The sequence below is a fragment of the Mustela erminea genome, chromosome 17 (assembly GCF_009829155.1).
Source record: "Mustela erminea isolate mMusErm1 chromosome 17, mMusErm1.Pri, whole genome shotgun sequence".
Taxonomy (NCBI): Eukaryota; Metazoa; Chordata; class Mammalia; order Carnivora; family Mustelidae; genus Mustela; species Mustela erminea.
The window spans coordinates 26,546,022-26,559,925 of record NC_045630.1 but is presented as its reverse complement, the minus strand read 5'-3'; the positions used below and the strand labels follow the sequence as shown (position 1 = coordinate 26,559,925).

General features: G+C 34.9%; 1 protein-coding gene across 4 annotated transcripts in view; it reads right to left on the bottom strand.

The window, feature by feature from the left end:
• COP1 (COP1 E3 ubiquitin ligase) overlaps positions 1–13,904 on the bottom strand; it is a 245,993-nt gene that overhangs the window by 105,605 nt on the left and 126,484 nt on the right. For all 4 annotated transcript variants that reach the window (XM_032317091.1, XM_032317088.1, XM_032317089.1 and 1 more), the window contains exons 12-14: positions 8,019–8,162; positions 5,832–5,940; positions 5,314–5,395 (exon numbers count right to left, since the gene is read on the bottom strand). In XM_032317091.1, the coding sequence (XP_032172982.1) occupies positions 5,314–5,395; positions 5,832–5,940; positions 8,019–8,162 (335 nt within the window). The remainder of the gene's footprint in view (positions 1–5,313; positions 5,396–5,831; positions 5,941–8,018; positions 8,163–13,904) is intronic.

The window sequence follows — 13,904 nt, the reverse complement described above, 5'->3', positions numbered from 1 at the left end:
ACAGTCAATGGTACAGTAATAGCACTGTACAGTGACAGCAGCTACCCTTATGGTAAGCACAATATAACATAGAGAGCTGCTGAATCACTATGTTGTACGCCTGTCAACTACACATCAACTTAAAAAAATAAATTATTAATTAAAAACTTCACACAAAGAAAATTCCAGGCTCAGAAAGCTTCAGTTACAAATTATATCAAAGATTTATGAACAAAACAACAATTCTAAACAATCACTTCCATCTATACCCCCCAAAACAAGACAAATCATTTTATTAGGCCAGCATTACCCTGATATGAAAGTCACAAAAAGAATTACAAGAACAGAAAAATAAAAGCCAATACTCCTCATGAATATAGATGCAAAAATCCCTTAAAAAAATAAATCAGCAAACCAAACATGCTAATACAGAAAAGAGATAATACATGATGGCAAAGATGGGATTTGTCTCATCTTGGCTACTTTAAGATGTGAAAAGAGATCATTATAGTTCATGACAGTAACAAACAAACAAACAAAAACAAAATCATTTCAACAGATACAGAAAAATGATAAAATTCAACATCCATTCATGATAAATATTCTTGGCAAACAAGGAAAAAGAGAATTTCCTTAACCTGACAAAAACATGTCCAGTGAAAGTCTAATCTAAGGGGCGCCTGGGTGGCCCAGTGGGTTAGAGCCTCTGTCTTCGCCTCAGGTCATGATCCTGGGATCGAGCCCCTCATCAGGCTCTCTGCTCAGCGGGGAGCCTGCTTCCCCTGCTCTCTCTCTGCCTGCCTCTCTGCCTACTTGTGATCTCTGTATGTCAGGTAAATAAATAACATGTTTTTAAAAAAACCAAAAAACTGTTTTCCTATAAACTAGTAAAACATGAATGAGTATTAATGTTTTAAACACCATTTTCAATAGCACAAACTCTTTAGTTGTAATAACGTACAGAATCTATATGGTGAAAACTATAAAAGTATTAAAAAATTTTCCTTAACACTAAATTTGATAGATATAAATTGTGTTCATGGAGGGGCACCTGGGTGCTTCAGTCAGTTAAGCGTCTGCCTTCGGCTCAGGTCATGATCCTGGAGTCCTGGAATCAAGCCCCACATCGGGCTCCCTGCTCTCTCTGTCTCTCTGCCTACTTGTGATCTCTATCTGTCAGGTAAATAAATAAAATCTTTTTAAAAAACCAAAAAACTGTTTTCCTATAAACTAGTAAAACATGAATGAGTATTAATGTTTTAAACACCATTTTCAATAGCACAAACTCTTTAGTTGTAATAATGTACAGAATCTATATGGTGAAAACTATAAAAGTATTAAAAATTTTTTCTTAACACTAAATTTGGTATATATAAACTGTGTTCATGGAGGGGCACCTGGGTGCTTCAGTCAGTTAAGCATCTGCCTTCCGTTCAGGTCATGATCCCAGGGTTCTAGAATCAAGCCCCATGTTGGGTTCCCTGCTGAGTGGGGAGCCTGCTTCTCCCTCTCCCTCCACAGCTCCCCCTGCTTGTGCTCTGTCAAATCAATAAATAAAATCTTTTTTTTTTTTTTAAAGATTCTATTTATTGATTTGACAGAGGCAGCAAGAGAGGGAACACAAACAGGGGAGTGGGAGAAGGAGAAGCAAGCTTCACAATGAGCAGGGAGACCGACGTGGGGCTCAATCCCAGGAACATGGGTTCTTGACCAGAGCTGAAGGCAGACAGATGCCTAAAGACTGAGCAACAGAGGTGCCCCAATAAATAAAACCATTAACAAAAATGTTCATGGAATAGAAACCTCAATTTTTTTTGAAGGTTTTATTTATTTATTTGACAGGGAGAGAGAATACAAGCAGGCAGAGCAGCAGGCAGAGGGAGTGGGAGAAGCAGGTTTCCCATAGAGCAGGAAGACCAATGAAGGGCTCAATCCCAGGACCCTGGGATCATGACCTGAGCCGAAGGCAGACGCTTAACCAATGAGTCACCCAAGTACCCCAAAATCTCAACTTTTATGGTATCAATTTTCCCCCAAATGATCTAGAGATTCAATACTATCTTAATAAAAATCTCAGCAGGATCTTCTGTAAGTACTGGCAACCTGATTCTAGAATGTATATGGAAGAGCAGAGGAAGTCCAGGGCTAAAATCATTTTCAAGAATGTAGATGTAAGACTCATACTACTAGACTTCAAGAATTACTGTAAAACCACAAATCAAGACAATGGGTTATAAAAAAAGAAGAAATACATAGATCAATGTAGAATCTAAAAAATACATATCCTCAATCAGAATGGACAGAATCAGCAGGGAGAATTCAGTAAGGACACAGCTGAACTGAAAATACTATCAATCAAATGAATATAAATGATATCTACAGACTAATTTATTTAACAAGAATATACATCTCAAACTCAAATGAGATATTTCCCCAAGACAGACCACATTCTGGACTATAAACAGACCGTAACAAATTTAAAATAGGCGAAATTAAATAATGTATCTCTTAGACTTCAATGACATTAAACTAGAAGTCAGCAACAGAAAGACAGCTAGAAAATTCCAAAATGCCTAGAGATTAAACAACATACTTCCAAATAATATATAAGTCAAATAAGAAATCTCAAAAACAATTTTAAATATTTTCAAATAAAGGAAAATTAAAATAAAACTAAAAACTTGTGGGATACAACACTTAAAGGGACATTTATAACATTAAATGCAAATATTAGCAAGGAGAAAAGATCTACAATCAATAACCCAAGCTTTTAATTTAGGAAACTAGAAAAAGAAGAGCAAATTAAATCCAAAGTAAGCAGAAGAAAAGAAATAATAAAATAAAATCCACCTAAAATTCACATGGGATCTTAGCAGACCCTACATAGCCAAAAAAATCTTGAATAAAAGAAAAAAGATGGAGGAGTCACACTTCCTGATTTCTAAACAAAGCTTTAAAACAGTGCAATCATGGCATAAGGAAAAACAGACCAACCAACAGCAAAGACTCCAGAAGTAAAGCCTTGAAGGCATAATCAAATGATTTTTGACAAGGGTGCCAAGATCTTTCAATAAGGAAAAGACAATCTTTTTAACAAGTGGTGCTAGGAAAAATGGATATTCACATGTGAAAGAATGAAGTCAGAACTTTACACCATATACAAAAGTTAACTCAAAATGGATCAAAGACACGTAAGAGCTAAAACTATAACCCTCTTACAAGAAAACAAAGGGCAAAAATCTTCATTACACTCAACCTAGTGTAATGAATGACTCCTTGGATAGGATGGCATAGGCAACAAAAGAAAATGAGACGATTGGGACTTCACCAATATGAAAAAATTTTGTGCATAAAAACACACTATCAATAAATCAGGTATCTGATTAAGGGAATTAATATCCAGAGAACTCCTACAATTCAACAGCAAAAAACAAACAAACAAACAAACAAAAAGCTAATTAAAAAATGGGCATAGGACTTGAATTAACATTTCTCTGAAGAAGACATACAAATGACCAATAAACACACAAAAAGATACTTAGCACATCACTATCAATTAGGGAAATGCAAAGCAAAACCACAATAAGATCCCACGTTACATTATTAAAGTTATTAGTATTAATGAAGGAAGGAAGGAAGGAAATAACATGTTGGTGAAGAAAATGAAATAGTTAGGCATTGCTGGTGGAAATGTAAAATGGTACAGCCACTATGGAAAAGAGAATGATGGTTCCTCAAAAAAGTAAACATGTAAGTACCATATGATCCAGCAATTCCATTTCTGAGTATATACCCAGAACTAAAACCAAGACATGAAAAAATATTTTGTCACTCATGTTCATAGCAGCATTATACACAAGAGCCCAACAGGTAGAAATAACCCAAATGTCTATCCATCAATGAATGAATAGATAAACAAAATGTAATGCATTCATACAAGAGATTATAATTTAGCCTTGTAAAAGAAATTCTGATGCATGCTGTAAGATGGATGAACCTTGAAGACTTTATGCTAAATGAAATAAGGCAACTGCAAATGGACATTATATGATTCCTCTCATATGAGATAGTTTTAAGTACCAATTTCATAGAGGCAGAAAGTAGAAACATGACTGCAAAGGGCTGGCAAAGGGGAAATGGGGAGTTACATTTAATGGGTACAGTTTCAGTTTGGTGATATGAAAAAAGTTCTATGGACTGATGGTAGTGAAAACTGCACAGCAGTATGAATGTACTTAATGCCACAGAACAGTACACTCAAAATGGTTAAAATGGTTAATTTTATGTTATGTACATTTTAATAAAATTTAACATGAATAAATAACTTGAAAAATCCCTTTATACTTCTTTCTTCTTAAATTGTTTTGAATGGCTTCTATTTTCCAGAGGAAGACTCTGACCAGTCACCACCTTTGAATAAATATTAATCTTCAGTACAAAATTACAAGTATTCAACTCAATAAAAGCTATCCCCATATACTATGAGAAAAAACATTTCACATTAGTGAAACTTTGTATCCCTACATACAAATATCGACTTTCATATGCTGCTCTAAATAATTTAGAATTTAAGAAGAATTTGTTAAAACAATCAAGAAGAAAGGTATTTCAATTTAAAAATACTTTGGGTAAAGAACTTGCTACTTTTTGATGTTTGGGGGGGAAAGTCCAGTCATGTTCACTTTCCACTTACAGAATAGGGCATGCACTATCATTATGAAATAGACTTTTCAACACAAGAGCTATCTTTGCCTAACTAATCACTAGTCTGGAGGGTACAGGTAGAAAAGAACGGCAAAAAAATTAAGGCCATTACTTTAAAATAAGAGAAATCTGTTAACAGGGCTTTGTAAATCTAATGGTGGAAATAACTAGGACAAAACAATAAGGATAACTGAAAAACATGAATAGTAAACAGGGATATATAAGAAAAAACAGAAGAGGTCAATTAAATTGGCAAATGTAGAAGTTTCCTTTGAAAATTGATAAACTTCATTGAAAAACTTTAGTATACACTAGAAATTGAATATAATTTAAAACAGAGATAGGTCTAAATATTTCAGCAAAAAAAGTTTATTTGATGTTATATATAAAGAAATTGGTTATCAATATCTCACCATATGACATGAATCCAGAAAATATTATTATAATGAAGATATATATTAATTTTTTTTCACTCAAAAAGATACAAAGATTGTAGTACGTACATTATTTTTAGAATAATAATCACAGAGGATTGCTATGATTTTTAATAAATATCTGCATCTCTGCTAATAAAAGGAATTAAGTTGGGGGTAAGGGCATGAGGAAAAGCAGAAGAGATTCAAATAGTACCTTTTGCATCATCAGAACCAGAAGCTAAGAGTTTAGGATCCATCAAATTAAAGTCAACACTCCAACACCTTTTCTCATGCTCCTGGACACAGAAGAAAGACAAAGTAGTCTTAGACAAAATATAGATCTTAAAATAAATAAAGAAAAAGCCTGATACTAATTTATGGCTCTGGTGAAAGGGAGAGAGAATAGGCCATGAAAACAAATGAGATGCGAAGTAATTCCTAAACTTTTTATATATACATATTTTATTGTTTTTGGAAATCCATTTGACACATTGTACAAATGCAAAACAAGTCTGAAGTAATGCTTCAGAAAAGCATTATCTCCTATTACAGAGGGATTATAAATGCTAGAAGCTTTAAACTTGTAATGAAAGGCATTATTTGCTATTATATAGGTATAAAAAAAATGCCAAATAGTGGCTTAACATTTGTAATTATAAACTTGTAACTGTAACTATAATTATGAAGTAAAAACGTGATTCTTAAAAACAAACGACTAGTACTCTAATTTACCTGATAGACCTTTGACCTCTGTCCTGTAAATCCATCCCATAGGATGACGGTGCCTTCATAATCACTGCTGGCTAACAGATTCTTATGGTAACTACTCCAACTGATACAGCTGAAAGAAATACAGTTAAGCCTTATTTTATGTAGAAATAAGTAAAAATGAATACAAAGAATTTTGAAGTGTGCAGAAAGATTAGAACACTTCAAATCGTCTACATGATTTCAAATCATTAATCAGCCCACAACACAGCTGGGACAAAATGTATCAAATAACTGCCAAGTTTTTGGATTGAACTACCAAATAACAACCCTTACCACTATTCACTCTGATCACCAGCCAAAAGATGGACATGAGCCTAAAGCCACCAATGGCCATCTTTCATACATGAGAAGAGCATTTCTGTGAGTGAAAACAGAGGCCAACAGAGCACAAAGCATGCCACAGCACAATGACAGAGGCCAGATCAAATTGTGTAAGCCCCTGGATCAAGTTGACCTGAATCATATAAGCTAATAAACTAATTTGAATTGGGTTTCTGTATTTATATCCAAAAAAAAAAAAAACACAACTAATATGAGCTTATTACTGAATATAACATTTACAATTAAGCTTTTAACATCTTTCGGTTTCAGCTATTCTCAAGCGCTCCAAAACTAAGAATCCAACATCTAAAAATGTATGCTTTCAGTGAGACACATACAGAAATCATGTATAAAACTAATGTGTATTAAGGATAAAAGCCACTCAGTAAAGCAATTAACCTAGATGACTTCAAAGCACATGAAAAGAGAGTCTTTTACTCTCTACTGGCTGTATTTATGTTAAACTTCAGAGACTGTTAAGAGTTCATTTGCATGTTTACATATACTTCCTGGATTTCTAGGAGAAGTTAGATGGATAGTTAAAAGAACTAAATTCTGGAGTTAGATAGACTTGAACTCAAATCCCAGATCTTCACTTACTAGCTGTGGTTCTCGGTAATCTAGGTCACTTTCACAACTGGTGTGGTCCAAATTAGCTTTAGGCATTCTTAGACATTGGTCCTGTCACTCTTAATCCCATAGCTTTCAGCCTTGAAAAGCTTCTTCCGTTTACTCCAACATGCCATGAACTATTGCCATATTTTTACATGTATCAAGACAGTAAAGGTGTATTCCCTAATCCACACTGTCATTACAGTAACATTTACTATGATTCTTGATAATGGCCAAGTATTATGCTGAGTGCATTGCATGGATTGATTTAAAGTACAGTCCTATGAAGGGAATGCCTGGATGCCTCAGATTTTAACAGGGCAAGATTCCAAACAGACTGCATTAGAACCAGACTACGTATGTCATTCATTCAGGTAAAAAAGATTATAAGGATAAATGGAAAATGTTCAAAGTTCTAAATAAATTTATTATTAGATGATTTCCTTGTATTCCATTTTAAGCCAGTGCCAATGAAAACAGCTCAGGAAGCTTGTTTTAACAATGCAGATTCTAAGATGTCCCTAAGATTTGGGGGAGACAGATCTAATTTCTAGTTTCTGCATTTTTAACAGTATTCCAGATTTGAAAAGCACTCATTATGAATTTTAACCCTTACTATATAAAACTTAAATATTAGGCCCTCAATGAAAAGCAGCAGAATGTTCTTATAAAAAGAATTCTTTACAGACATTGAGGAAGGTATGTGCTATGGTGAGTGCTGTGAAGTATGTAAACGTGGCGATTCACAGACCTGTACCCCTGGGGCTAATAATACATTGTATGTTAATAAAAAATAAAAAAGAATTTAAAAAGAATTCTTAAATTATAAACAATTATAAAATTTGGAGACATGCACATGCTAGGGGGAAAATTCCTGACTTTCAGACACTATTTATAAGCTACAGTAATTCTTTATTCAATACCGCATGGAAGTCAATTACAACAAAAATTTTTATTTGATTGAGTGATTAAGTGAACAAAGAGAAGACTTTCATTTGTCAAATAGAAAAACAATGACTAGTAACCCCCACAGGGAAAAAGCAACCAATATCTGTAAGATTCTAAAGTATCCTTTGTATACAATTAGTGTTTACCATGAGTGACTAAACAGTCTCAAAGAAAGATAAATTAACAAACTCATATGAATCACAGATATTAAAGGTTATACACACATTGCATTATGTAAAAAAAAAATAATAATAATAATCTAAGTACCTGATTTTGGAATTGCAGGTCATTTCATTTTCAGGGTAATGAATATCCACCGCATCCTGAATGACTGTACCATATTCATAGACTTTAATTTTCTTTGTAACCCCAGCAATTGCAAAATAGTCACAATCCCGGTCAAATTCAATACTATGGAAAAAAGTGAGTATTTGGTTAGTAAGACTATTTGCCTATCCCTGCGACATTTACAGTGACAACATTCCAGGGTTTTTTTTTTCTATTTCTAAAGTCATTGTGTCTACAAGAATAAGAGATCTACTTGAAATGCCCTCAAATTGTATTAGGCTCTATATCCAGATAAAGTCATTACCAAGACATATCAAATTACAAGCGGTAGAGAACCGCAAATAGCTACTGAATTCTGCTTACAGACAGTTATTTTGTTCCTTAAAACTTGATATGTTTTTAATTCAACTTCAGTAACCATATTACAACTTACCAACTATAAAGGCTAACAAGTTAAATTATAAAAGTAGCAAGGAATGACTTAATGGTTTGGTATATTAAAATTTATGTCAAAAGAGAATTACCAAATAATCTTTTCATAAATTCTATCTTCCTTCTACCATTTTGTGAAGATGACAGAATTTCACAGTACTTAATGTTATTTTAATAAATAAATTAGTACACAAACTGAATTACTGATGCAATAAAAGGATGATGAAAAAGGTATAAAATACATATAAAAATAGAATAGATAACTTTTCGTTATGTTTTCCTAAACACATTTCTAACCTCACAAAGATGATTTGACTTATGAACCCCTAATACAGTTTCCTTATGCCAAGAAACAAGGGAAAAATTAAAAATCTCCCTCTTTTTAGAGTTACTTAGGGAATTCACCCCTCTTACTGACTTCCAAAGTAAGTTCCAAATAAGATACTTCAAAGCAAAGCAGACCTTATTTGCCTTTATAGAACTTAAGTTGGAAGCTCAACAAAGTTGTTATATAACCAGCAAGAAATTTAGGTAACCTAATGGAAGAGTGAAATGAATCATCGCATATGTTAGCTCTCAATGAGCTAAGCATCTTTTCTAGAAGCTTAGCCATAAGGCTAGAGAATACATAAGAATTTTCACTGATCTATAATTAATTACACAAGAGGAACAGCTAACATTCGCTGACCACTAAGCATAACCTCTGCATGTATTAACTCACTTAATTCCCATAATAACCCTATAAGTATCGTCTTTACCCATATTTTATACATGTGAAAACCAAGTATTAGAGGTGAAGCAATTTGCCTAAAGTTAGTCAGCTTGTAAGTGGCTAAGATGGCATGTTGGTACTCTGCATATATCAAGCATTCATTAAATGCATATAAATACCTACATGGCATACTTTACTTTTGGGGTTACCTGTGATATCCTTTTACAGAACAGTTAATTATTAGTTAATAATTTAGTTAAAAGCTTGCTAAGCTAATGATGATAAGTAAAAGAAATAGGTACACAGTAAGAAAACTTTGCACAGAAACATAATGAGATGGTCACTTTTCATTACAGCTTTAAATCCTCCCTCAATTTTTTAACATTTAAAATAATTTCATTAAATATTGTTGATGATAGCACAAATCAGTAAATATTCCCTCCAATAAAAAAGGACTATGTGGCAATGCAATGAATTTATTTCTACAACTGCAACTGAACTGCTGACTCAGCTGTTATCTGCTCTTTGGATTCAAATGCAGCATAATTATATTCATAGCAACCATTCATCTATCCCGATTCAATTTATACCCATCGCCTAATGCCACTGAGGGAGAAATATTACTGTGTCTGACAAAGAACAGTTATCAGAACTGAAATCCTACCCTTACGAGGTTTGGGCATGGCTCAGACTTCAAGGAAGAACTAGTTAAATTATCCCTAAATACTTTTATTCCACCTACAAACATACATGGCTAATAAACTGATAGCATTCTAGTCCTGTACAAGTTAATAGGCCATTTCCACCCTATCAGGTTTTAAGAAAAAAGTTTATAAACACTAGCTTATTAAAGTAACAGCCCAAGACAATGCAGGGAGAAAATTCCCATATAAATAAAAATGCTGTCAGGCAGCGCCTGGGTGGCTCAGTGGGTTAAGCCGCTGCCTTCAGCTCAGGACATGATCCCAGAGTCCTGGGATCGAGGCCCACATCAGGCTCTCTGCTCAGCAAGGAGCCTGCTTCCCCCTCTCTCTCTGCCTGCCTCTCTGCCTACTTGTGATCTCTCTCTCTGTCAAGTAAGTAAATAAAATCTTTAAAAAAAAAAAAAAAGAACGTTGTCAAAAGAATTGATTTGGTAATGTAGATAAATCAATAAGTTTACATCTTTGTTGCTACCCTGTTACTCAAGATAGCTTTCTTTTTTCAACAAAGGTTATCATTTAGCTGCATCAGCTCATTCTTAGCTCATACTAAAAACTAACCTTTTAGGGGCACCTGGGTGGTGCAGTTGGTTAAGTGTCTGACTCCTAGTCATGATCTCAAGGTCATAAGACCCAGCCCTGCATCAGGCTCCATGCTCAGTGGGGAGTCTGCTTGAGATTCTCTCTCCCCCTCTCCCTCCCATTCATTCTCTCTCTCTCTCTAAAAATAAATCAATCAATAAATCTTGTTTTAAAAATTAACTTTTTTTAAACTTCATTATTATTTTTTTACATTCTGGTTATGTTTTCTTCTTAAATGTTGGGAGTATCAATACAGTATCCTTTTTTAATACTCTGGGACATGTACTTTTTTATAATTTAAAAACAACAAAATTCTAATAAAAATACTGATCAAAAAGTGTAAAGAGTAATATTTCTCATAAATTTTGGAAAAAGGGAGATAAACAGCTGCCTTTAAAAAAAATAATAATAATCCAAGTACTTCCACACATCAGTAAGACATGTAAGTACTTCCAAACACCGAATCAATTACTCCCAATCTTTTGATGGATTTAATCATAACTGATCATAAACATAAACATAACTAGATTTTAAAGAGCTATCAAGGAACAATTCAAATGAATAGTGGTACAACTCAAATGAACAGTGTAGTTTTTAGGTACAGAGAGCTTTTCAGAGCTATTCCAAAATGGATGGCCTCTTATTTCAAAATACAATATTTTAGCTACTATAATTATGAAATCTGATAACACAAAAATAATTCAACAATGTCTAGTTAAGCTGAAACAAAATCAAAATAAAAAATAAACAGATTGAAACATGCTTGTGCAATTACATTTAAAAAAATTTGTAATAAGTTCTGCTTTTTCACAAAATTCATTTCTGCTATCCACTGTCACTAGTTTTTCAATTTTATTTGTTTATTTGAGAGGGAGCATGAGAGAGAGAAAGCAATCAGGAACAGGGGAGGGGTGAAGGGAGAAGCAGACCCCCTGCCAAGCAGGGAGCCCAACATCGGACTCAATCCCAGAACCCCAGGATCACAACCTGAGCCGAAGGAAGACACTTAACCGCCTGAGCCACGCAGGTGCCAGCAGTAATTTTTTTTTTTTAAGACTTTATTTATTTGAGAGAGAAAACACGAGAGGGGTGAGGGGCAGAGGGAGAAGCTGACTCCCCTGCTGAGCAGAGGGCCCCATGTGCGACTCAATCCCGGGACTCTGGGATCATCACCTGAGCCGAAGGCAGTTGCTTAACCAACTGAGCCACCGAGGTGCCCTAATTCTTTCTTTCTTTTTTTTTTTTAAAGATTTTATTTATTTATTTGACACAGAAAGAGAAATCACTAGTAGGCAGAGAGGCAGGCAGAGAGAGAGGGGGAAGCAGGCTCCCCTCTGAGCAGAGAGCCCGATGCAGGGCTCGATATCCCAGAACCCTAAGATCATGACCTGAGCTGAGCCCCCCAGTTCTTAAAGCAAGTAGTTTATGAAAGTTCAGTGCAATGATAAATTCCATTTCATAGAATTTTTTTAAATTTCAAAATACACAAACATTTGCTTCAAAAAATAATACTAAGGGGGGCTTATTTTACACTTGGAAATAAACAGCATTTTTCTTTCACAGTTGGAATGTTTTAACTGTTTTTTTTTTTTTTAAAGATTTTGTTTCTTTATTTGACAGAGAGAGAGAGATCACAAGTAAGCAGAGAGGCAGGCAGAGAGAGAGGGGGATGCAGGCTCCCCACTGAGTAGAGAGCCCGATGTGGGGCTCGATCCCAGGACTCTGAGATCATGACCTGAGCCGAAGGCAGAGGCTTAACCCCCTGAGCCACCCAGGCACCCCTGTTTTAACTGTTTTTAAAAAGTGATTTATTTAAACAGTTGTAAAAGGTTACTCAGCTGTAGGAAACTGGCTACAGTCTTTGTCAAAAGGGCCATCAGCCAAGTTATCAAGCATCAAGGGAACAGACCATATAGGAACGGTGATTAACTCATCCCTCTAATACAGTGTGGCACGAGGCAATGCAAAGATGGCAATAACCCAACAAGAGAATCCGTGCTCGCACTGTGTCATACTGATTTTGCAATTATAAAACTAGTATTAACAAAGTGGATTAATATCCCTGAACACCAGAATCCTACTTATCAAAAGAAAATGTAAGTGGAATTTAGTGGTCTAATTCATCACCAAGACAGTGTACCTCAAGAGACAGAGGCTGCTATAATTTCAAGGAAACAAAGAAATTGGCCATTTTAATAAAAAGGAATAGGCAGATCAAACACAGGTAAAGTAAATAAGAATTGATGTTATTCAACTGACTTTCTCCAAAAACAATCAATAATAATAGCTAAGCCTTCCATAACATACATAATACTCACTATGTATAAAGCACTGTATTAAGCACTCACATAAAATATACTCTTCAAATTTCCATTGAGAGATAAGGAAGGTAAGTTATATTGATGTTAAGTAATTTGTCCCAACTTCACTAGATAATCCAAATTCAAGCAATCTGGTTCCAGAGTCTATGCTCTCAATCACTATGCAAAACTCCCATTTGGGGGCACCTGGTGGACTCAGTCATTGAGGCGTCTGACTCTTGATTTCAGCTCAGATCATGATCTCAGGATCCTGAGATTGAGCCCAATGTTAGGCTCTGTTCTCAGCAAGCAGTCTACTCCCGTCAAAGATTCTCTCCCTCTCTTTTGCCCCTCCCCCCTCAAATAAATCAGTCTTTAAAAAAAAAAAAACTCCCATTTTATTTTTATTTTTTTTAAAGATTTTATTTATTTATTCGACAGACAGAGATCACAAGTAGGCAGAGAGGCAGGCAGAGAGAGAGAGAGAAGGGGAAACAGGCTCCCCACTGAGCAGAGAGACTGATGCGGGGCTCGATCCCAGGACCCTGGGATCATGACCTGAGCTGAAGGCAGAGGCTTTATCCCACTGAGCCACCTAGGCGCCCCCAAAACTCTCATTTTAATGAGAATAAAAGAACTGGTCTTCAAAGACTACAAAGGCAGAGTAAACAACAGTAATAACATAGAATAATTACACATACTTTATTATATACATGATAGTAATAAAATAATAATTCATCCTGTACAACAAGTTAAACATAGGCAGATAAAAAGAGTAAGATAGCCTCACGGGGTTTATAATTACTGGGAGAGATGATAATACAATAATAAGCAAATGCCAAATGATAGGAACAAAAGATGCTACAGAAATTCAAGAGTCACTGATTACTGAGGCCTACTGGAAGAAAGTGGATGGTGCATGAATATTCTTAGTCATCAAATATCCAATATGCCTGTTATCTGCCAAACACTGACCTAGCTGAAGGATGGAAAAATAAGATGTTAAAATATCAGAACACAACATTTGAGAAATCCACAGAAATATGAATTAGGCATGCATTAACACTAACCTGGACTATTGCAACAGCGTCTTTACCAAGTCTGCTACTCTTGACTTTCCTCTTTTCTAATCTATTTG